Here is a 26,551-nt window from a genome sequence, read left to right as displayed (position 1 = left end):
CAACAAATCTCATATAAATTGAAATTAAGATAACAAATTACCCATAAAAAAACAAACAAACTTATCATTAGCAGGGCCATTATCATATCAGCCCTGCTAATCCTTCTGTTTATTATCTGTAATGAATCCAGAGAATCATAATGAGCTATTCAGGTTTTATAGTGTCTTTAAGGAAATTTTTGGGATTTAATTGATTTTTTACAGCTATCTTCAGCAACAAATTGATGAACCTTAAACATCTAGCAAGCTAAAGATGCAGTTATGTCTCTCAGAAACTGATAAAGACCAAAACAGAGTTTTAACTCTTTAAGCCCTGTGTCTGTTGTTTTAGACACAGACACCTGGATACTCATAATAAACAATGCATACATTAAATGCATAAATATGTGTTCTTGGTAAATGGTCTGTACTTATATAGCGCTTTTATCCAAAGCGCTTTACATATACGTCACATTCACTCATTCACACACACATTCACACACTGATGGCGGAAGCTGCCATGCAGGGCGCTAACCACGACCCATCAGGAGCAAGTAGGGGTTCGGTGTCTTGCTCAGGGACACCTCAACATGAGCTCTCCGGGCCGGGATCGAACCGGCAACCCTTAGGTTACAGGACGACCACTCTACCCATTGAGCCATGCCGCCCCATTCTTAATGAAGAATAATTAAAAATGGTACATACCATCAATGAAAAAGGTTTAGGCTTTTCTTTAAAAAAACAGTTTCAGGATGAACATAAACATCCCTTCATAATTGTGAAGTTTTAGCTCTAAACCTCTATCACATCATTACTATAATTTATAAATGTTATATCTGTAAAGACCACCTTTGATGAAGTGAGCCAGAACATTAAAATTAGAGGTTTTAGTTCGGGTGAGGTCTCCAAAATGGCCTTTTGGCACAGTTTGACATCATCTGTTCTCATGATGCTGTCAAGCAGAATGGATGAACCCAGGTTAAAGCGAATGTCAGACTTGTATTTATCAGGTGGACTAGAAATGAATTTAACTTATTGCTAACTTTGTTCTGTCTGTTAAACGTTGAAACTGCTGACTAGTATGCTAGCCAAATCATGTGGTATTAGGATTGTGGTGGAATAACTAACCATCAACCAGGGTCTCAGTTTGTTTACAGTAAAGTTACTGCATCGCACTGAACATGACAGTGACATGCTGAAGTTTGAAAATGCTGCACCCTGCTGGTCTAGCAGTACTCCTCTCCCTGTGGATCAGGAAGGTCATTAAGGTCCAGGAAGATGGAGGCGTTGGAGAGTTTGCGGCCGTTTGACGACAGGTCCAGCAGCTCCTCGGTGGTGCTCGGCATCGAGCTGATGTACATGTCCCACACCTGCTCCGGAGAGTCCAGCTCCAACAGCTTTTGCTTGATCTTCAGGTTCTTCTCAATGTTCCTGCGCTTGTGCTTGAACTCCAGGATGGTTTTGGTGTAGCGGTTGATGGTAGTGACCGAGGACGCCATACAGGCCGTGAAGGAACTCCACGCCAAACTAAGAAAAGGACAAATTTCATGTTGGCCTCTTTGTTCAGTAAGATAATATTGATTTGGAACTATGAGCTTATATCTAAACAACATGTTGCTGACATTATTATAAGATGTGTCTACTTTTTTCAGGATTTGGTTAAATTCCACACCCTCCTCAGACATCATGTATCATTTATAAAAATGTATAATTTTCAACATTTATTATGTTTCCTTTGCTTCATTATGAAGCAAATATTGGTTTATGAAATTAACAAATAATTGCATCCAGGTTTTTCAAAAAATCTTTGCATGTAACAAAGGAACTTACTTTTCCCACTTGTTTTACTATATTCTTCCTTTAATTACCAATCCATGTCCTTTAAAACCCTGTAAGAGGATAAAGCAGCAGTGGAAGAGGATGACTGAGTGAAGAAACCTTGACTTACATGTATGACCAGCTGTAGTCCCATGTTTGAGGTTTCCAGTCCTCTGGGCCCAGACTTACAGTCAGCTGGAAGGCTGTGGTAAACATCATGTGGGCCACCATTCCTAACAGACCTGCAACACACCGAAGGGCCATGATCAACCAACACTGGCCAAACAGTTCAGTTCTCTGAAGTCACCACTTGGTGGCAGTGCTGTATGACATGTAGCTGAACAGCTAACGTAGCACAGTAACCTACTTCCTGTCAGTGCAGCTTCAGATGTCACATTTCCTACAATAAGTCATTTACCTCCTTAACTTATCAGACATGTCAGATATAATTTGAAATTAAGATAAAATAAAAGAGAAACATATTTTTAGGTTCTTAAAAAGAAGGCAAATTATTTCTGGTTATTTTCTTTCTTAACCTTCCATGTTCCCCCAAGAAAACTGCACATAGAAAAAGGACCATAAAAATCATTTATATATATATTTTTTTTCACTTTCAAAGCGCAAAACTTTTACTAACCTACAGTCCTAATCAGAGCTATCGGGATTATATTCATTTAAATTCTTTTTTGTATTTTTATGCAATTTTTGTGATAATAGCAGCACCTACTTTCATTCATTCGTGCCTGAATCATAGGACTGACATATAGGCATAAATAGATCCAAGCTGGGTTTTTGGTCTGTGGGATGGAAACAAAGAGTCAGAAGACAGGAATTCCAGCTCCAGCTCCTTCAGACGCAGGTGTCTTTGCATGGAGTCTGATAGATGGTGTGGTGGTTAGCAGGGTTTCATTGCAAAAAGGTTCCTTATCAAATCTTTGTGGGTGGAGTTTGATCTCAAACATTCCTTCCTGTGGGAGGTCTGGAGTACCTGGGTAGCCTAGAAGGGTCTGCAACCTTCATAATCCAAACAGCCATTTCCCCCTCAACCCAACTAAATAAAACTCGTTCTGAGCTGCAAAAGATATGAGACCTTTTAAAAGAAGACATCTTATAATTTTTTATAATAAAAATCTACCATAGAAAATGTGTTGACAATGTGAAGAACCACATTTTATTTCTATTTTTAGGTTTTAAAATAAAGAAAAACACAACTGTTGGAAAAAGAGAAAAGACAGTATTGCGGCTACCAAACGAAAACCTTAGCCGCGAAGAGTATGAGGTTGGGTCCTTCGGTTGTAGGATTGATGACGCGCTTAAAAGTTGCTGAGAGATATACGCTGAGATCCAGAATGCTTTCAGATGATTTATTTTCGTGCTGCACAGAGCTATTTCAGCGTATTCAAGATGAGTTATTAATTAATGAAAACCCAGAGAATCGAACAAACTCCAGATGTTGATAGAACAGTGCTTGTGGTGTGGAAGATATGCAAAAAGGCGTGCGGTCAACAAAAATTACCGGCTACCCTAACCCCGACTCTTTCCATCCGTATCACCGGTGGGTGTGCACCTTTATACACTTCCGTGCCTATACATGCCCACTCCCACGTGATTCACCTCTGCAACACACACACACACACATTATCTATTTCACCTCTGCGTGTATGTCTCCTACACTCCAGCCCCTGAATTATGGGATTACACATAATAATTCACATTTCAAATACAATAGGAGACACAGTAAATCATTTTTACATTTCAAATGCAAAATGTCCATGCAGTATTCCTTCTTCTGGTCTACTCTATGACCAATTGGTGTAAAATCCATTCCCAGGCTGGAAGAAACAAAGTCTCTGTAGAGGTCAGCAAAGTCCTTAAGCTGCCTCCTCTGCCTCCAACAACAAACAGACCTTGGATATGGGCCTGTCCAAGCAACTGGTCTTAGTCTTTATCCGAATCTGCCGAACAAATCCCTTGCGATCTGGAAAGGTTTGCAGCACACGCCCAATCATCCAGGAATTACGAGGCGCTGTACTGTCCATGAGCAAAACTAGATCTCCTGCAACTAGATTTCTCTGAACCCCAGTCCATCTCTGTCGTTCCTGTAACAGAGGCAGGTATTCCTTTGTCCAGCGTTTCCAGAAAAGGTCAGATATATACTGAACTTGTCTCCATCTTCTCTGGGCGTACAGGTCTGTTGCTTGGAACTCTCCAGGTGGTAATAAAGGCTGGTTTTTAAGCAGTAACAGATGGTTTGGTGTGAGTGCTTCAAGGTCATTAGGATCCGTAGAGGCTTTGGTGATGGGCCGGCTGTTGATGATGGCTTCAACTTCACAGAGGACCGTGTAGAGTCCCTCCTCATCTAGGCGTTGAACTCTGAGGGTGGAATTCAGGACTTTCCTCACAGATCTGATCAGCCTCTCCCATGCGCCTCCATGATGTGATCCAGCAGGGGGGTTGAACCTCCACTTTATACCCTTTTGCAGTAACACATCATGCACCTTTGCCTGGTTCCACTGCTCAATAGCTGTTTTTAGCTCACGTTCTGCACCCACAAAATTAGTTCCATTATCGGAGCGAAGCTCGCGGACCTGTCCTCTTCTGGCAATAAAACGCCTCAGAGCATTTATGAAGGAGTCGGTATCCAGAGAAGGTGCCACCTCGATGTGAATAGCCCTCAATACAAGACAGGTAAATATGACACCATATCTTTTTACTGTACTCCTCCTGCTCCTCACCTCAAAGGGTCCAAAATAGTCTACTCCTACACAAGTGAATGGAGGTTCGTCAGGTCTGAGTCGATCTGTGGGTAAGTCTGCCATCTGCTGGTAAACCGGAGTGGCGTTAAGTCTTCTGCAGATGGTGCACTTGGACAAGATTTTCCTAATAGCAGTGCTTACGCCGGTCATCCAGTATTTCTCCCTGAGCTTGGACAACATGTGGTTGCGTCCACTGTGTCCTACATCTTGATGGATATTTCTCAGCAACAGAGTAGAAATATGAAGATCCTTTGACAGAATGACAGGATGCTTAGACTCCACTGGCAGTGCTGCTTTACTTAACCGACCTCCCACACGCAAGACTCCATCCTCCAACCTCGGACACAACTTGTACAGTTGGCTACCTCTTTTGACATTCTGTCCCCTTTCCAGGCACAAGAACTCCTCTGAAAACTTTCTCCTCTGACAAAACTGAATTATAGCAAGCTCGGCTTTGTCAATGTCCTCCACTATAAGACTTCTGAGGACAGCTGTACCTTTAAACATGCGCATTTCCTCCTCCATCATGCTCTGATGCTGCATGATTCCTTCACTTTGATTGGCTGTTAGATTTTTCTTCTTCCTACTACAGGACCACAACCATTCCTTGTATTTCAGCCACCATGCCACGGCCCTTTTAAGTCGTTTCCAGGAGGAGTAATGATGGATCAAGTGAGTAGTTGGATCCTCCCCAGTTTGTACAGCATTTACCACAGCACTTTTCTTCACCTCTGGATCGTCTTGAGACAGACGGCTTGCAGGTTCAGAATTCACAGGCCATTCTGTTTCAGGTTGGTGAAGAAATTGAGGTCCCATTAACCATAATCTGTCCTGCAGGAATGTTTCCACTTTGACCCCTCTGGATGCTGCGTCTGCTGGATTTAAAGTTGTATCCACGTACCTCCACTGAGTAGGATGAGATGTTTTCAGTATCTCTGTAACTCGATTGGCAACAAACACCTTAAATCTGGAACTTTGATTTTTGATGTATTTCAGCACAGAAGCGCTATCAGTCCAAAAGACAGATTCCCGAAGAGTCATGTGTAGCTCTTTCTTCCACAGGACATCCATACGACTGGCCATTGTTGCAGCAATCAGTTCCATTCTTGGTATTGTCACTGTTTTCAGTGGGGCGACACGGGCTTTTCCCATTATGAAAGCACTATGAGTTTGGAGGTGCTCACTCTGTAACAGCAGGTAAGTGACTGTGCCATAGCCTTGCTCACAAGCGTCACAGAAATGGTGTAATTGCGCAGTCACAACATCTCCAAACTCCAGAGGTTTTAGACATCTGTCTAGGTTAAAGTTGTCCAGTAGGTGGAGCCCTTGCATCCACTTGAGCCAATCTTTGGAGACAGTCTCTGGTAAGTGGTCATCCCAACCAACTCCTCTTCTGCACAAATCTCTCAAGATCCTTTTTGCTGTCAGAACAAGGGGACTGAGCATACCCAGAGGGTCAAAGATAGAGCTGACGGTAGAGAGGATGCCTCTGCGGGTAAGTGGTCTCTGAGCTTGTAGGGCAGTTTTTTGATTATCTCCAACATATTTGTGGGTGTATCCAGATCATTTAAATACTGTACATCCTCCATTGCATTGCAGCATCCACGTAGAAAGAGGCTGAACTCTTGAAGGGCCTTCACATCCTCCGTTTTAATAGTGGACCAAGATAGAGCCCTCTCCATATATGCTGATGCAACCTTTTGCTCATTCCCATAATGCTCTCTCAATAGAGCTTTTGCCTTCAAATATCCTCTGTTTGACTCAACGTGCTGACAGCTCCTCACAAGCTCTTTTGCGTGGCCTTTGGTGTACTGTTCAAGAAAATAAAGTCTGTCACAGTTGTTATTAGTTTTTTGCTCAACTCCATTTTCGAAGGCTTTAATAAATGAATGGTATTTGAGTGGATTACCATCAAAAACAGGAATTTCCCTTTTTGGAAGTGCTGAGAAACTTTGTTGTTGCATCAGGAGTGTTGTTATTTCATTCTGTTTCCTCATTATATCCATCACATTATAATTTTGTGATACATCAGTTGGTATGGTCACAGGATTTTCAGGTGCCATTAGGTAACGTTGAAGCATGTAAGAAGGACTTGGGGGCTGTTTTATGTCAGGTAACTGAGTGACTTTAGGCTTCACAACTGGATGTGTAGTTTCAGTTACTTTGGATTTTACTTCAACTGGCAAGGATGGAACAAATTCAATGGCATTGATATTAAGTTGTTGTTTTAAGTGTGTTCTTTCAAAATATGAGTTCATCCCATCTGAAACCTTTGACTTTAATTTACTGCCAACACTGCTTTGTGATTTTATAACACTTAATTTTGTCATTTCTTCAGCAATCTCATTCTCCAACAAAAGCTGTTCTCGCTTTCTGCGCAACTTTAATTCCTCTTCATCCAGTGCGTATTTCTCCTTTAATGCCTTTTGTTTTATTGCCAAAATTGCAAGATTTCTTTCAGCTTTTGAGCGAGCAGATGAGCGTGATCTCTTGGATGCATTTGAGATGCTGTCACAGGGTTGCAGCTCATCCTGAAAGTCTTGTACAGTAGGAACACATACTGAAGGGTCACCAGCAGGCAAATCTTTACTCTTTTCCAAAGAAGCATGTTGCACGTTATTTATTTCATTTGCTGGTTTCTCAGAAATGTTTATCTGACTTGGTAATTCATTTGAGTATTCATGTTGATGTTCCAAAATCCATTTTTTCACTTGCTCTTGGAATGCATCACTATAATCCATGATGCTGGAAAGCCACTCATTTTGTTTTTTAACTTCCTCCTCAGGAAGTAGTGGCTGTAGCTCATTGTGCAGGTCAGTAGCATTTTTACACAGTGCATTCAAGCTGCTCAGGTGTGAGGGAATTTCAGTTACATTTTCTTTTGATTCCATGTGCGTTTTAATTTGCGGAATGAGCCATTTAATTTTATTAACGGCACTTTTGCGCTCATGCTGGAGCCGTTCAATTTTATTTTCCACAGCTTTAGCCGTCAGTTTTATTTCTCTTTTCTCCATATTTAAACCTTCAGCAACATTTATTTGACTAATTTCCATTCGATTTTCCTTTTTTGTATGTAGAGCAACACAGTCAAAGTTCATCGAAAGCGCATTCAAAATCCATCCACGAACATTGCGTGTTTTTCAAAGCATCCAAATATTGCATCAAAATTCATCCACCAACATTGCATTTGTTAGTCCAATGACAGAGCAGCTCTGGTCCAAACATTTTCACATTATACCTCAAGACAACATCATCTGCCACGTATCCATGCCACAAAGTCCCGACATCACAATCAAAGCGGAGAATTGCGCCACCATCAATGCGCCAATGCAACCAACGTAACATCCATTCATTAAATTGTCCTCATTTGACAGAATGCATTCCAATCGAAGCAGATTCCTTCATCCACAAACATGAACAGGTGCAGGCCTACCTGTTCCCAGATGAATGGATAGGGTGTGGCACTTAGCTGTGACTCCTTCTCGGGCTTATCCTTGCTTGATGACTTGGTTCTTTGGTGCTTGTGAGTGGCTTAATGATTTCATTAGGTGCCTAAACCGTTTTTTGTTGACAAATATTGCGGCTACCAAACGAAAACCTTAGCCGCGAAGAGTATGAGGTTGGGTCCTTCGGTTGTAGGATTGATGACGCGCTTAAAAGTTGCTGAGAGATATACGCTGAGATCCAGAATGCTTTCAGATGATTTATTTTCGTGCTGCACAGAGCTATTTCAGCGTATTCAAGATGAGTTATTAATTAATGAAAACCCAGAGAATCGAACAAACTCCAGATGATGATAGAACAGTGCTTGTGGTGTGGAAGATATGCAAAAAGGCGTGCGGTCAACAAAAATTACCGGCTACCCTAACCCCGACTCTTTCCATCCGTATCACCGGTGGGTGTGCACCTTTATACACTTCCGTGCCTATACATGCCCACTCCCACGTGATTCACCTCTGCAACACACACACACACATTATCTATTTCACCTCTGCGTGTATGTCTCCTACAGACAGACTTTCTTCTGTGGGATATAGAGATTTGTATGATGTACAAAAAAAAAAAAAAAAAAAAAAAAAACAAAACAAAAAAAGCCCATAATTTCCAACCTAATGACAAGAAAAATAACTAAAAGAAATCTTGCTGGTACGTTTAGTGTCATTATGTTATGAAAATTCAACACAATAATTCCATGAAAAAAAAAAGAAAAAGAAAAAAAAAAAAGAAAAATTGCTAACAACCTGCATCTGTTATTATATTTATATTTAAAAACATTAATAATAATAATAATAAATTTTATTTGTATAGCACTTTATATTATAGGGAATATCAAAGTGCTTACAGAAAACAGGAATAACAATAAAAATAAAATAATAATAAAAAAAATCAATTAAATACTATTTAGCAGAAGGCTTTTTTTTTTTTTTAAAGGAAGGTTTTAAAGTTTTGCTTAAAAACTTCTAAAGACTGTGGACTTCTCAGGTGGTCTAGTAGGGTGTTCTACAGTCTTGGGGCAGCGGCTGAAAAGCCCCGATCACCCATGGCAAGAATGCTTGGTTCCGGTAACTTGGAGGGTGTTTGTAGTTGGAGAACGGAGGGTTCGTGAGGAGTTGTGAGGGGTGGCAAGTTCCTGTAGGTAAAGATGGGCATATCCATGAATGCACTGGCAGGTGAGGAGGGAGACCTTGTATTCTATCCTGAGTGGGACGGGAGTCAGTGAAGAGTTTTCCGGATGGGAGTGATATGATCTTGCTTGTGCACCCTCATCAGGATCCTGGCAGCGCTGTTCTGGATGTATTGCAGTCTCTGAATGCTCTTGCCAGGGATCCCGATGAGGAGTGCATTACAGGAATCTAGCCTGGATGAGACAAATGCAGGGACGAGCTTCTCTGCATCTGCCAGGGTGAGTGTTGGACGAAGTTTGGTGATGTTCTTGAGGTGGAAGAATAAAGTCTTACAGAGATGTTTGATGTGGCGTCAAAAGTGAGGGTCCATTTTAACACCCAAGTTAGAGGCAAATGTGGAAAGGGGGATGTTTTGGTCAGAGAAGGTGATGCTGGTGGTGGTGGAGGAGCAGAGCTGGTGTGCAGTGCCAAAAAGAATGGCTTTTGTTTTCGAACTGTTCAGCTGGAGGAAATTTAGCTTCATCCATGCCTCTATCTCTTCCAGTCAGGTGATCAGTGTGAATGTTTGTAGGGGAGCAGAGATGGTGGGGGTTGTTTTGAAGTAGAGCTGTGTGTCATCAGCATAACAGTGAAAGGATATTCCATGTCTGCTGATGATATTGCCAAGGGGGAGCATGTAGATGGTGAAAAGGGTGGGGCCTAACACAGAGCCCTGAGGGACACCACAGGTGACATTATGAGTATGAGATTTTGAGTTTCCCAGGGCAACATGCTCAGTTCTGTTTGTGAGGTATGATATGAACCAGTTAAGGACATTTTCTGAGAGACCAATAGTGTGTTGCAGATGGTGGAGGAGGATGTTGTGGTCGACTGTATCAAATGCAGCTGTTAGGTCCAGGAGGATGAGTAGGGATGGGGAGCCATTATCTGCTGCCATCAAGAGGTCATTTGTAACCCTGACCAGTGCTGTTTCTGTGCTCTGGCCAGGGTGGAAGCCCGACTGAAACTTTTCAGACAGGTTATTGTGTTTGAGGTGAACGAGAAGCTGTGCTGCAACCATTTTTTCCAGAACTTTTGACAGAAATGGAAGATTAGAGATGGGCCTGTAGTTGGAGAGAACTTCTGAATCCAGGGTGGGCTTTTTCAGTAGAGGTCTGATGGCTTCTGTTTTTATGCAGATGGGATATGGTACATTAGTTCTTTAGCATTTTTAGCCATGTATTAAGAGCCATTGTGGAAGGTCCAGAGAGCCACTTGCAACTCAGGAGCTGCAGGTTGAACACCCACACCACTTATTCCAATTCTGGGTCGTGCTAGCTGGAGCCTATCCCAGCAATTAGCAGGCGAGACATTTAGTCAAAGTCAAAGTCACTTTATTTGTCAATTCTGCAATATGTACAAGACATACAGTGGATTGAAATTGCGTTTTACTCAGACCCAAGGTGCAGACAATAAACATTTAACATACATCTTTAAGTAAAAAAAGGTCTCTGCTATGTTATACTATATATAAAAGACTATACTATGCTATATAAAAGAAATAAAAACAAGAAATAGCACACTCTGGACATGTCGCCAGTCCATCGCGGTAGCTTACTCCATGTAGTAAGTTCATTAATGAGCATACTGATACTCTGGAATTAATACTTCAGTACAGGATGTTGTGTTTTAATATTGCAGGTTCTTGAACATTATGTTTTATTAAATTTGTAGTCTAATTATTTCATCATTTTAAACTTTTTATTTTCATGTTATTTTGATCTAATTTAATCATTAATATATCATTATAATTTTCTAAGCATTTCTTTTAAGAATCTATGTCCATGAGTTTTATTCATATTAAATTGCCCTTGGAATAAAGATATAAATGCACACTGCACAACTGTGTGATTTTCCTTTAAGACGCAGAAAGTATCAGTATCAATACTGATGAAAAAATACCATAAACTAAAGAAATCGCTTGAACAGGAAAAACTTTGGTATAGCGTATCCTTAAAGTTAATCATCTGGTGTTTACAACTGTTCGCACAATGCCACAGTTGTACAAGGCTTTCAAGGACATGAAAATTGGAGCATTGTTCCCTTTACAGAGAAAGGAACAGATGGACACAACTCAACAACTTTGCTTTTTAATGCTTCATTAACTTATATGTCTCAGAAGGATTTCCTTACAGAGATGAAAGAAGTTAACTTCTTCCAAGGGGAAATTGGACACTGGAACTGCTTAGAAATTTATGACTCGAGCTGATGCCTAACAGGTCAAAGAGGTCAACTCTTCTCACAAAGGAGTAGAAGTGAGCCTTGGCCAAACTATGATTTTGTATTTGGGAAGTTCTGGATAAACCTCCTGCAGCCACAAATCTTCCATTTGAACTAATTAAAGGCACGGGAACTAAGAACTAACATATCATTTCAAGGTTGCTGCATTCTGGCCAGGGAGCAGACGATAAGATCTTCCACCCTTTTTGTGTGTCTCAAACTCATAAACTAACAGGCATTCTCCCACAGGCAGGCATGGACTGTAACACAGTTCAGAACCCTCCTATCTTACAAACCGGAGACTTTAAGACAATCAGGCCCAAACCGACAGAAATGGTTTATGGCATGGCTTTCTCTTCTCCCTCTCTGGACACAAAGGGGGAAGTTTTAGTCAGGTAGAGCCTTGGAAAAGAGAGATTGCAGAATGTAGAGTCCTAAGCTGAGCCTGCATGAGAATGCAAGTAGAAATACTGATTCTGGAGAATGACTAGACCACGAGGTGCAGAGAATCCATCTCTGCACATATTTCTGTTTTTAAGTTTGTGTAACTAGTTAAACTCAGTTTCATGTTTTCGTTTGTATGTTTTTGTAAGTAGTTAAACTCATGCACACATACTTCAAGCTTCAACGCAAGTTTTTCTGGCTCTTTAAGCTCAGGCTTTTTGATTTTTTTCATCACTTAATTTGGCTGATAACTTTTTGCTATCCAATGTCTGATGATGCCAATATCAGTCACTTCTCTGATTGAGGACAATAGCAACACTGCAGACCTCCATGCCTAGGTTGACCCCTACAGAGAGCAGAGGACTAAGATTCAAGAAGATCGGGCAGCTTTGTACTGGGAAAGACCACCTTTCTTCACTTCCTCGGATATAGTTTTACACCAAAATCTGTGACCCATCAGAATCTGTGACCAGAGGGGAGCATTTCTCTCCATGTACGTCTTAGAACAGAGGTCCACAACCCTTGTATTGTCCTCAAGCCCCACTATCCTGCAGGTCTTAGATGTTTCCCTGCTGCAACACACCTGATTCAAATTAATAGCTCATTAGCAGACTTGTGCAGAGCTTGTCAGAGAGCCGTTTAATTTGAAAAAATGAAATAGGTTTCTCTCTCTCTCTCTCTCTCTCTCTCTCTTTATATATATTTTATCTGTATCAAATGGCTGAATTCCCTCATGTGCATGTCATTCAGCTCTGCAGAGGCCTGGTAACCATTCATTCATTTGATTCAGGAGTGTTGGAGAAGGGATGCATCAAAATGTTGCAGGATAGTAGCACGTAGGGACTGGACTTGGGCCCCCGCCTGCTTTACTGGTACTTTGCTCCTCTTGTTCGGGATGGTTTCGTGTTGCTTTATGTGCTGAAAAATATAGGTTCAGCTTGTAACAGTAAGCAGAGAAAGTGGCAGAGCAAGAGATAGGACATTTTCCCCTGGTTTCTTACTTATGTGGTTGTTGTGTATTCAGTTACTTCTCCACAATGCTAGGTGGTGCTTTTGATCACTGATGCTGTTGACTGTATGTTACCGTGCTGTGTGGGAGGAAGAATAGAGAAGTAAATGTTGGAGTCTTGTCTCTTCATTCATTGCTGAGTACTGCTAGATTTTGACGAGCTACACGAGCCTGCAACAGTGGTGGATTTAGTCAATCGAGGCACTGACCTGTTCTCAGACAAGACAAGAGAACGACCATAAAATAGAGCAGGAATGACAACTGGAAATTAGAGTCATACAATCCGATTACTACATAAGCTCCCCCCTGCAAATCCCTGGACTGAACAAGGGTGCACCAGATTTAGCAGCAAACACCTAAATTCCAGTCTCATCCCTATCAGTGTTAATGTTTATTCCTAAAGCTATCCCAGTTTGACATTTTCATAATTCTTTGCAGATCAGGGATGGCTTTGTGCCTGGATGAATGCAGCATTTCTGCATCTCATCATTTTCTTACAATTTTAAATGATGCATGTTTTGTTCACTCATGGTAAAGCCAAAAATCTTAATCCAAGTGTTCTATTTTCAGTTAAATAGCCAATGGGCGTGCTGCACCTGAGCTGTGATACTCCTCACACCCATGTATCTGCTTTGTTATCTCAAGTTTTCTGGGAAAAAAGTTCAAAGTGTCTACCATGAAGCAAAGCGTGGTGGGAAAAGTTCAGCTGTGTTGTGCTGCTTTATCTGTGCAGTGATGTCAGAGGGAATCTCTGCTCTATGGGGTTTCCCCAGCCACAGCTGTGGGACCCGCACACAAGTGTAAAGAACAAAGTCTTCTGTGTGTTGGAGTGAAACTGTCAGGGTTTGGGCTGGCCAGGACAGGTGAAAGTGATTCACCTAATCTCCAGAGCCTGCTGCTGCACACCTGTGCCTCAGTCCCTCATCTTGGGACGGTGTATTTAGGACCAGCTGGATCTTCACCTCCTTGCCAGCTCACCTACGCTACTCTGCCATTCTCCTTCTTGGTGGGGAAGCATTTTGCCTCATGGATCTCTCTGGCCTGCCCTTTTACCCCAACACCTGCCTGGAACCCTGCCCGCTGTGACCCGATTCCCAGTACAGCCCCACTCCCCAAACCTTCAGTAAGGGGTTTTTCCTCTAGTTTACTATTGTCCTTTGCCATTATTCAGCCTTGCTTGCTCTAACTGTGTCTCTTCCCCTCCACAGATTAATTCCAGTCTTCTGTTCAAATTTAGCCTCCACATCTGAGTTCTCCATTCTCTTTTTGTGAATAAATCAACCTGCTGCTGTGTTTGTGTGCTCCTTGGGTCCAGAGACTACAGCCATGACAGAAACTTGGGGTCCTCTGTTATCCAAATCATGTGCTATTTTAAACTCTGGTCCTCAAGGGCCACTGTCCTGAATCAAATGAAACTGATCAAACGCCTAGTCAGGCTCTGCACAATGACCCAAGTGTGTTTGTGTGTGTGTGTGTGTGTGTATATATATATATATATATATATATATATATATCATATGGGTGTCAGAGGCTCAACAACTTTGTTTTCAAAATGTATTACCCCAAATTCAGCCCTGGACCTTAATTTCAGCTATTCCAAATGTGGCTCTAGTGAGCTCTAATGAGAATGGGCTGTTTCTGTGTCTGAACTAAGCGGCAACCTCAGCAGGTAAAATGTGAAGCCTGAGCAGAAGTACAAAAAGTTGCATTTGCAGAATTTCTTTCTAACTCATCTGTTTGGATGTTATTTAATCTTGAAATTCGGCATAATTAGGAACGTGTGCTTTTGATTGACAGGTATCCAATATCCAGGGCAAGAATGTAGGGCAACCGCAGTCTATAGCTGGCTAACAGCCTGCCTTAGCTTTAGCCCACCTACCTTCGTTAGGTAGCTCTTAGCTACATGCAGCTCGGAGTTTGATGGGTGTCAATCATCCACCTCCACCTTTACAGTCCCCCCCTCAGCTCCACCTCTTTGTCCAATTTTGGATTTTCTGGGAATTACGACACCAAGATGGCAACGGTGGTAATATGGCAAGCCGTTTTAACATTTAATATAATAGTTACATCAATTAAAAAATGTTAAGTTATGTATTGCAAATATATATGGTCAAAATGTTTTTTTTTCTTTTCTTTTTTTACCTGTCCTGTCCAGCATCACAGCAAGCAAAATGATAATCTGGTTGCTGTATCGTCCTGAACAAATTTGCTCTGCCAAGTGGAGGCCTATGGGTAAGGCCCCCTTTTGATAATTTGATTAATTAATTTATTTATTTACTTTGATTCATGGAATCTATGTAATCTTGCTGGACCTGACCGGAGGGGACAGAAAAAGATGGAAAAAATCAAAATGGAGCAAAACGGGAAAGAAGAAAGACGAAAACATCACAGACAAAAGGAAACAACCCTTCAATGCACACCATCACCAGACAACAAACTGTTACACTTGTACATGAACACACCAGAAAATTTCTTAAAACTTTTACAAAAAACCAGAGCTGCTAGTCATTAAAAGTTTTTAAATAATAACCAAATCAAAAAGACATATCATGAAATTAGCAAAACAGCGACCAGAAACTTACTCAGGAAAAAAAAAGAAAAAAAAGAAGAAGAATGTCTTAGTATAAAAACCCACTGGACAACTCAGTGACTGTGTCAGCATGCAGAGCATGAGGAATAAGGAGTGATCAGTGATGAGGAGTGGTGAGTGAGATTATGCAAATGTGACCACGCCTCTACGGATGTCAGAGGCAGACCAGGGCAGTCCAGAGACCCGGGTCCTCAGCTGCAGCCCCGGAGCACTAACCCAAGCTACCCCACCACGAAGATGACTCCAGCCCCACCCGAAGGGCAGCAGAGGAGAGCCCCAGCAAGAGCCCCCCACGGTCTTGGGGCACAGGTCCCAGTGGGCCAAGATTGCCAGCCGCAAGCCCTGCCAGGGACCGGCCACCCACGGCAGCCCGAGCGATGGGCCCAGGGCCCCAGGAGCCCAGAGGCGGCCCCCCCACCCTCCAAAGGCAGAGGGCCCGCACCATTCCCAGGAGAACCAGGCCCCCCCAGACAACCACCCGGCGTAGACCAGCACACACCCCAATGTTCCAGCCACACACCAAGGGAACCAGGGTGCCATCGACCCCCTTCCCCCTTCCCCCACCCTCCACCTACTCCAATCTCCACCCCATATAGCCCCACACTCACACCCTCCCCTGTGCCGTACCCACAAGCACTCACTATCACACAGTCACGTCACACATAACCCACCCACCCACCCACCATGCCCTGTCGGGGACACCCCAGGTGGACCAGAGGACAGCGAGCCCCAAGCCCCAACCAGGGAAGCGAACTTCCCTCTGGATGTTGAGCCCGGGAGGTCCCCCAGGGCAAGACAGGCCAGGAAAGGCCGCCCCCCACAACTGGGCCACACAGGGACTGCAGCCAATGAGCCGCCACCAACCCCAGAAGGTACCCACCCCCCACATGCCTAACGTGGAATGAGAGGACGGGGAGGAGGACAGCGGCAGAGCCCAGACCCATGGCACACCACCCCCAGGCCCGCCCAGCCCCCCAAAAAAACGCACACACCTATATCCTTGCACACTCCCGCTCATCCTAACACACACACACACCTCCTCACCCACTCAGTATAAACACACACACAGCATACAAACCTCCAAGTCTCACTCCCCAGCCACCCCTCCGTCCCACCATGCCCTGTGGGAGACGTATCTAGTTTCTAGTTGCTGGTTTATTGCTCTTATTTCACCAGTAAATGATACTGGTGCGTGATCACTAATGCTAATGGGATGGATTCTGATTTCTGACATGTCATTCATCAGCCAGCTGCTAGTTGAGAAATAATCTAATCTAGAATAGGAATGGTGAACTAAAGAGAAGAAGGTGTATTCTTTTAGTGTGGGATGGTGAGAGCGCCAAGCATCACAGAGACCAAAATCCTTCATGTATTGTTTTACAGTTTGAGGATTTCCAGACTCGATGAGCTCCAGTGGTACTATGTTTGTCCAGTATATTGTTAAAATCACCTCCCATAATTAGTGTGTTATCTGAGTGATCATAGGGTGAGGCGAAGAGGGAGTGAAAGAAGGAGGGGTCATCAACATTTGACCATATATATTTGCAATACATAACTTAACATTTTTAATAGATAATGTAACTATTATAAATCTGTCTTCTGTAGTTTAGCTATTAATTGTTAAAATGGCTTGCCATATTCCCACCAGAAAATGGAAGCTTCTTCTCATTTAATATCCTCACTTCACAATATGGAATCAGCAGCAAAATTTTTTTTAGAATACCACCAGCTTACATCTATTATGCAAAAAATATACCATTAATCAATTTAACTTACAGCTACCTATTAGGGTGGCAGAATCTCAATGCCCCAAAGCTATTATCAAAAACATATAGACTATTATCTAAACTAGAAGACTCAATCTGTCTTCCAACTTCAAAATGGAAGGCTGACTTATCCAGTAACTTTAATAAAGATAAATGGTCACAAATATGTTTAAACACCTTTAAAATGACTAAGAATTCAAATATGCAACTAATACAATTCAAAGTTCTGCATAGAACTCATTATACAGGACAAAGGATGTTCAGGATGGGTCTGTCACAATCAAACATCTGCTCACGCTGCAATGAAAACACACCTGACAACTATCTCCATGCCTTGTGGTCCTGCACACCTGTCCGCAGGTTCTGGCTTCAGGTGTGTGTGGACGTGTCAACATGGTTTAAATGTAATATTCCTGCAAACCCCACACTGTGTCTACTAGGTGACTTGGGTGACATTAATATGGCAATTAACTCTGCACACATGATACGCACAGCATTATGCATCGCAAAGAAAACTATCCTTGTGAAGATAAAGATCTCAACACCTGCTTTTAACCTTTGTGTGCATCTATCAGTAGCAAAGGTTAAAGAGTAATCCCTCACTGAAGGGTTATTTGTGACTGACTTAGGGTTTAGAAGAATTATGAGGAGATGGAGTCACACAAAATTAGCAGTACATGAAGGCTAAAATGTAGAAAGGGGTGGTGAAATGTTTGCAGGTGTGTACTTTTATAAGTGTACAAGTATTTGATGCCGGACCATCGTTAAACATGATAAACTTCATCCTGTGATATGCTGCAATTTAAAAATGAGTTGATAAACTGTAATGTAATGCACATCCAGTACTATCCAGTTTGTTCTTCTCTGTGTGAAGCTTGAAAAATTCTCAGTCTCACTCTGATCCTCTGACTTGGTTATTTGGTCAGATGCGGCATATTTAAAAATGGCTGGAAGTTGGTTAGACTGTAAATTATTTTCTGTCTCACCTCATGTTCTATCTGGGCTTTCTCTTCTTGTAATTGCAGAATCTGACTTTTGAATCTATCAAGCACCACAGTTTTTTTCTTTAATTCCTCCAGAGCCCAGCTGTAGTCTATCTCATTGTTCTTGAGGTCATACAACACTTCATTGTCAGGCCACTTGTTCAGTTTCTGTTGCAGCCGTGTGCAGCCTTCAGTGGAACACAATCAACCAGAGAACTTGAAGAAGATCTGCGCTGGAGTCTTTTAAATGGGCTTGGGAAGTCTTCTCATTAGGACTCACACAGCTGATTGAGAAGGGGCAAAATTTGGATTTAAAATTTATGTGCGGTATGTTTCACAATACAGTCAGGTTTTGTTAGAGGTGGAAATATTTAATATTTTTTTAAAAGCTTGCTCGTTAGCTGATAACTTTGAACTGGTTTATGCTCTTCAAGTGTGTGGAGAGAAAGTGTAAAGTTAAGGCTGTCAAACTTTACAACCCCCCCGGTGGTAGAGAGCTCTGCAGAGGTCATTTTCTCCTCTTCTTGTTTTTACAAGTAATACTTGCAGGAAGTAAACACAGAATGCTACCATGCTAACAGCTAGCAGTGACAAGACAGTTTAACATGAGCGTTTTATTTTTGTCTGATATTTTATTTATTAACCGATTTATTTATTGAAAGTTTTTGAATTTGTTATCATTATTACTTCCCCATGATTTCCATTCTTACATTTTCTTCCTCTATTTATTTCTACAGGTGTATTTATTTTTGTTTTCTTTTAACATTTTTATAGCTCCTGTTTACATTTGTGTGTGCATCTCTGCTCGTTATGTAAATGAAAGTGTTGGGCTTTCAGTGTGTGTAATTCCGTTATCATAGGACTTGAGTGCAAGGATGACTGTACATGCCTGGCTTTGTTGCTTGTCTTTGTAGGAAGGTGGAGGTGATTTGTGTTCAAAGAAGGTAGAATCCCAGCAGAAATGGCTGTCTTTAACCAGGAGATTGTACAGGTGCTTAGTTACGTCGCCCTCTTAGCTGAGCATGGATTGAATAACTGAGAACCCATTGCAGTTTCCTGCACACACACCTAGCAAATAAAAACTATTCAGGGAACATAATGTGTCCTGAAGGTTCAGGCAAAGAATGCTGTGCTGCTAAGTGAACGTTGTCTGGACGTAGAAGACAGGCTTAAAAGCAGCACTACGTAACTTTATCACCTTTCTTTAGAAAGTTATTATTTTGCACTGCAAATAAAAAGTCATTTCCAGGTTAGTTGACTCACTTTATAGAGAGAGGTATACAGCTTTCCACACTTTACTATCTTCTGAGCTGCCAACAGGTAGAGGGCTTTGCCAAATGGTGCAATGAAGCCCACCTGCACCTAAATATTAACAAAACCAAAGATATGGTTATTGAATTTAGGAAGGCCACAGTACACACGTCTTGGTATGGTTTTAGACAACAAGCTGAAGTTTGATGCTAATGTGGAAGCAGTGACAAAGAAGAGACATCAATGCCTTTACTTCTTCTTTTAAATGGACACAAGTTTTTTAATAAATCAGTTTTAATATTTTCCTTTTATCCCTGGTCTGGAAGTGTGACAACAAAAGATTATACCAAATTAAGCAGGGTAGGGAAGTTAGCCAACAAAATGATAAGCCTCCCTCAGTCCTCACTACCTGCTGCATATGAGCAGCAGGTGGTGAGGAAAGCCAGAATTGTGGGGGAACCAGAACCACCCTCTACACAAGGACTTTTAATTGCTTCCCTCAGGTCTAAGATTCAGAAGCCCAAGACTAAAACAAACAGAAAAACTCCTTTGTTCTATGTGCAATAGCATTTTTAAACAGCTAAAGATGATTTTATTCTTTTTATGATTTTATTGAATGATAATTTTTTGTAGTGTTTTATTCCTTTTTAGTGTTTTATCTTAAGCATTTTAATTATTTAAGGGTTATTTGGTGTATTGTTTCCTTCTTTATTTTATGTTAGTGGTTTTATTTCCTCAGTGGTTTTTCTTGGTAACTCCAGTGGACGTGTGTGAGTGGATTTTGTTGTTTGATGTTTTGATATTGTGAGGACCTGTGTACACTAAGTCTAGTTTTTATGTTAAACACTAACACTATGAAATATTTCTCTGGCAGCTGAATTTTCTTTAAGCATTAGTTTTTGTACAAGCGGTCACAGCTGGAGAGGAGTTCAAACAACGGCCTTTCTTTGTGGGGTTTACGTGGGTTCTCTCCAGGTACTCCGGCTTCCTCCCATCATCCCATGCATGTTAGGCTAACAGGTGTCTCTTAATTCTGCCAAGGAGTGTGTGTGAGTGGTTGTTTGTCTCTCTGTGTTGGGCCTGTGATGGACCAGTGACCTGTCCAGGGTGTCCATGTCTGTTAATTGCTGGGATTGACTCTAGCTTCTCCGCGACCCTGAACTGAATTAAGACGTATAGAAATGAAAGGATGAATAAATGTGTTACTGTACACAGCCTGCTTTAATGACTGGTGCTGCTGGTTTGTTTGGGTTGTTCTTGTGTTGTTACTTATACTTCTAACATACATTTATGAAACTTTGGTGCTGATGGGTTATAGTTAATGTTTTTTTTATTGTTTTTTGTTTTTCCCCCCCCCCCCACATACTTTGAAACTTGACTTGCACTAGCTCTAGGCTGGAACTGGTCCAGACAAAAATACCACACGAGAATTCACATTTCGTCCAGTGGGTCAGATTTGGAAAAAAAAACAAAAAAAACAATCTGTTCTGGTGTTGGCCTGTTGTGCCAGAAGACACCAGCCTGGATCTGTTATGTGGTTCTGGGCCAGAACTTGTGTGGGCTCCAAGACATATTCGAGCCTAATGATAATTTCATATATGGGAGCTGGCCTCCTTAAATGCTCTAAAGTCCACTAGAGGGCATCAGAGACAACTAAAATAATTAAAGGAAGTAGTCACAGTATTAGATACAATTTTCAATAAAAGCAATTTTTGAGACATGCTGGAAAAAAGGCCTAAATGAAAGTTTGACAAATCTAATCTAATTAGAGTTATATCAGACTGATTTTCTGTCAGGTGATCAGCTAATTGCTTATTGTGATACAATATCCTAAAACCATGCTCTAATAAGGCTGATCAGTCTTTGATATCCACTCATGAACTCAGTTATTCATTTACTGGATATGTAACCCTAATCTCTGTATAGGCACTTTGCAGATCAATGCAAGCCAATTCATCTTGGTCCAATTAAAACAAATCAAAATTACTTCAGTTTGTCCTGAAATATCCTATGCAGATCAATCACTGCGTTCACAAAAGCCAACTCATTAAAAAATAGCGTTGTTAAGGAAAACCAGTGGATTGTATTGAATTTTCTCTTTAATTCAATCCCCCACCCTGAGCATGCATGGGGCAGAAATCATAGAAGATTTTAGGTGGCAATTCATCCAGCTAAATGTTACTGCAGTCAGACCCAGTATATGCAGCAACACAATGCTGCCCCAGAGTAAAACACATCCCTCCACTCTACAAAACTCCCCAGGAAAAACTTGAGAAGGAAGACCAAGAGCCAAAGGTGACGACCTGGCCTCCAAACTCCCCAGATCCCAGTTTGATGAAGAGGCATTGGAACGAATCCAATCTACTGGGACTCCACACCATGACACGCAAGACCCAAAGGATGAGCTGTCAACATCCCTGAGTCAGGTACCAATTTAACCCCCCCAGAGATCAAGTGTCCATGCTCAAAGTTGTTTCAGAAACAAGACAAAGTTAGCCAAGTGTTTCTAACGTATGCTTTTATAAATTAAGATGGCGTCATGGAAGCAACTATGTGACAATAACAGGATCAGTTAACTGGATCTTATTATGTGCAGAGCCCAGACTGTTTCAGGCCTGTGACAACTTCCTTGGCTAGCACAAGGGCATACCAGCAGCAGATTAACTTCAACCCTCCTTTCGCATCGGTTCGTGTGCAGAAATAGACATCCATGTTTGCCACATTTTATGCTAACTGTTTAGAATTAGTCACTTGCCCCTTCATTTGACACACATGTTCAGTGGCTTGTTAAAACAAATAGTTAATCAGACAGTCACATGAAACTAGGATTTTCACTCACAACCATCTCTTGGGTTTCCAGAGAATGGTCTGAAGAAGAGAAAATATCCAGTGAGCAGCAGTTGTCAGAGGTCAGAGGAGAATGGGCAGACTGGCTGAAGGTGATAGAAAGACAACAGGAAGTCCAATAAGCACTGGTTCCAACCAAGGTCTGCAGAACAGCATCTCTGAACACGTCCAACCTTGAAGCAGATGGACTACAACAGCAGAAGACCACACCGGGTTCCTCCTGTCAGCTAAGAACAGGAAACTGAGGCTACAATTGACACAGACTCACCAACACTGGACAATAGAGGATGGAGAAACGTTGCTGGTCTGATGAGTCGTAAACCAACGTGGCCTGGTTTAACCACCACAGCCTACCTGAGTAATGTTGCTGACCATGTCCATCCCTTTATGACCACAGTGGAGCATCTTCTGATGCTACTTCCAGCAGGATAATGCACCATGTCACAAAGCTCAGATCATCTCCACCTGCTTTCTAGAACATGACGATGAGTTAACTGGACTCCAACGGCCTCCACAGCCACCAGATCTCAGTCCAGTAGAGCAGCTTTGGGATGTGGTGGAACGAGAGATTCTCATCATGGATGCAGCCGAGAAACCTGCAGCAACTGTGTGATGCTGTCATGTTAATATGGAGAAAACCTCTGAGGAAGGTTTCCAACACATTGTTGAATCTATTACACCAAGAATTAAGACAGTTCTGGAGGAAAAATGGGTCTAGCCTGATAACGTGTCTGGTATGCGGGAATATGATTGGAATATCAGCTGAATCTCATTCACTATTGTAAACATGTCATATACATAATGCTGCATTAAGCATTTAAGTTTGATTTCTTATTTTTGTTTATACCAGAGTTTCTCCATCCTGGTCCTTGGGGACCACTTTCCTGCATGTTTTAGAAGTTTCCATATTTTAACACCTAACTCAAATGAATGGCTCATTAGCAGGCTTGCAAAGAACTTGACGAGCAGTTCAATTAATCTGCATCAGGTGTGCTGGAGTTGGAAACCTCGTAAACATGCAGGGCAGGGGTCCCTGAGGACCAGGATTGAGAAGCACTGGTATAGGCAAAAGAACACAAAATGAAACACTAAACAGCTTTGCTCCCTGATATTTTCATTTCTAGATATTTAGCTGTGAAGTGCCCACAAATGTGCCAATTCAATAAAAAGCAAATAATCATCTTCTTTCATAATAAGTGCAGCTCAAGGTATTTGTTTGAATCATAGAAAGTTTTCTTTTGTTAATTTTGCCACACACTTCTTTCCATCACAAACATTCTCCTTATACACTAATTTCATGCTACAAAATTGATGACTGTAATAAACTTCAATGATTTCCTTTCCACCATATCTCATTACCACAGCAACTCTCATGCTACCCCCCCTCCCATTAAAAGCAAAAGCAACTTGTCAGTGTCTGTCCAAATTTGAACATTTTACCAGTGCTCTGAAGCCTTTACAATCTTCTACGCTTTGGAGGCTGCTTACAAGCCAACACACAGTGACGGATAAAGCAATATAAAATGTCAAAATGATTTTTCATTTTTTCAGGCTGAACTTTAAAGGTTTCACCTCTCCTGTTTACACAAACGGCTCACTTCTCCAGATGGTGAGCTTCGTATAAATAAAACATAACACATGCAGACAAGGTTGAGAGAATCGGTGACGATTCAACTGAAAGTCAGAACGGGCAAAACATCAGAGCAAAGGGATGAAAACACAACTCAAAGAAGCTTGAATTAAAGGGTGTTTCAGCCACAGAGAAGCATGCGGAGTTCAGCTCCTGTCAGCTGAAAACATAGAGATAAAAACACGCTAACAGGATGACTGATGGATGGTCAAGGCTTCTATTGACCATCCATCAGGGACAGCTTTGTAAGCTTATCGCTCCTGCCTGTGAAGATTTGGCCATTTTTCATGTCCAACTGTGCTGGGATGATTACTGCTATTATTATTTATTATTATTAAAACTATAATTATTGATATATTTTTTCTTTTAAAGATTAAACCTTTGCCAAGGCAGAATAGGGACCTATAGCTTGTTAGGCTACTGTTATGCTGTGTTTAGGCTAGCATAAGTATGTAGACATTGTATAGAAGCCAAATTACTGTATTTCATTCACTCGAGGAGGGAAAAATTTATATATATATATATATATATATATATATATATATATATATATATATATATATATATATATATTTTTTTTATATGATATATTTAGGGGGTTGACACAAAAGAGATTATAGAGATTATGTTATGTGTTAACTTAAGTGTTTTATGTTTGTTGATTCCTATTATAGTTGTTTTATAATGTGTACAGCATTGAGTCCAAGACAGTTTTACTTATGGTCACACTGTGTATAACAGCATGGTGTGAACTTTCATTGTTATAGTGATGATAATCAGATATACTTCTCCATGAAGCCTGATGAAATCAGTTAATTTGTCAGATTACAAAGATATCTGAAAGATATAAAGACCTGAGTGACTGAATTTTCTCCCTCTAAATTCTTACTTCTTAAAAAATCCGGACAAAACTGTTTAGCTATGTAATTACTCTAGATGGCATTAACCTTGCTTCCAGTTTGGTCTGCTTTCACGGAGCTTAGCCATCCGTCTCTTGACTCAGAAAACGGAGCAATACCACCGGAAATTGAGGGGGCAGTGCTGAGCAGAAGGACCAGCGAAAAAGCAAACCAGAGGAGAAGAAGAGGGACAAGAAGAAAAAAAAAAGAAAAAAGAAAGAAGACAAGAACAACTGTGGAAACCGCATGAGTTTTTGAAGACGCCTGTGCCAGTGTTTGGGCCGCGTTGGGTGGTTGGAAACAACTTTATAGTGGTGCATAACTGCTGCCAAACAGTGTCTGAAACTGACGTCAGAACACTGAGCTTAGCACTGTCCACTAGTGGAAGAACTGATCCAGCAACATGGCAACATAAAAGATGCATGGAAGTATAAGAACGGCAACATATGACATTTAAAATGGTCTTTGCTATTTACGTACGTGAGGAGTCTTATAGTTAAGGGTGATTAGCCAGCCCTTTGTTATGCTGCTATAGACCTATGGCCCTTTCCCACTAGTACCCATTTAGCCCAGCCTGATACCAACCCTCCCGATTTGTAAGTTTTCCCATCAGGATTTTCCCGGGGCGAGTAGATACTTTTTTTGCTCCTACTCCGTTGTGGCTCTGTAGGTGCGCAGCCGGGCCAAAAATTGTGACGAGATAGCAGGCCACTATTGGCCAGAATTTGACGCAGTTTGGCCATCCTGAGAGTCCCTGGCGTCTTGCAGCCAACAGCATTTTCTAGCGTTTCTCAGTAAATCGTTTACATATTATGACCATTAAACCAATCAGCACGTAAACCACGAGCTCAACATCCTCCACTGTTGTTCCGAGTTTTTCATAAACAAATGACTTCACGATACCATTTTTCCACGATCCCTAATAGCCACCTTGCAAAGACCAACCCACCCACAATCAATGCAGCCTCATTTTCCCTCTATTGCAGGGGTGTCCAAAGTTGGTCCTCGAGGGCCGCTGTCCTGCAGGTTTTCAATGTTTCCTGCTTCAACACACCTGCCTCAAATAAAATGGATCCAACAGCCAATTAAGTTCTGCACAATTACTCATTAATTTGAGTCAGGTGGTTTTGGACCAGAGACACATCAAAAACCTGCAGGATTGTGGCCCTCGAGGACCAGAGCTGGGCACCCCTGCTCTATTGTAATGGGAACAATCATTAACTCTTATTTCTCTTCTTCTCTCTCAGCAGCTCTCCCTGCCTAAGGTTGTGGTGCCCACTTTCCTGTCCTCTGCACCTCCAACTGGTCAGGCAGAAAGCTGCCCTCCCTGCTTCCATTACACAAATATTTTTCCATTGATTTTTTTAATTATTTAAATGATTTTATACTATGGTCTGGGCGAAAACTCGATTCTGACTGGCTGGAGGGTGTCCATTAAAAAGAGATAATGGACACCAATCCGGTCAAACAGCCTTATTGTTGTAAATTATTGCGCTGATTAAACGGTAGTTGGTAACCGTGGCAACAGAAACTCAGAAGCCGGGCTGCAGATGCGCCAGATCATGTCTGAGACGACGCATTGTTGTGTGAGCTGGTGCAGGCTTATTGGGCTCCGTCAGTCCAGGAGAGACGAGAATCTCATCCCGCAACGTCCCAACCAGCAGTGGTCAGAGTCCACATACGTGAAATCTCCAT

General features: G+C 41.7%; 1 protein-coding gene across 2 annotated transcripts in view; it reads right to left on the bottom strand.

Annotated features, from left to right (window-relative positions):
- Positions 1 to 656: 656 nt before the first annotated feature.
- LOC121632107 (germ cell-specific gene 1-like protein) overlaps positions 657 to 26,551 on the bottom strand; it is a 44,175-nt gene continuing 18,280 nt past the window's right edge. For both annotated transcript variants that reach the window (XM_041973297.1, XM_041973298.1), the window contains 2 exons: positions 1,928 to 2,039; positions 657 to 1,506 (listed from right to left, as the gene is read on the bottom strand). In XM_041973297.1, coding sequence (XP_041829231.1) covers positions 1,206 to 1,506; positions 1,928 to 2,039 — 413 coding nt within the window. In that variant the 3' untranslated portion in view covers positions 657 to 1,205. The remainder of the gene's footprint in view (positions 1,507 to 1,927; positions 2,040 to 26,551) is intronic.

Source organism: Melanotaenia boesemani, chromosome 21, assembly GCF_017639745.1.
Source record: "Melanotaenia boesemani isolate fMelBoe1 chromosome 21, fMelBoe1.pri, whole genome shotgun sequence".
Lineage (NCBI taxonomy): Eukaryota > Metazoa > Chordata > Actinopteri > Atheriniformes > Melanotaeniidae > Melanotaenia > Melanotaenia boesemani.
This window is presented reverse-complemented; position numbering and strand designations above follow the sequence as displayed.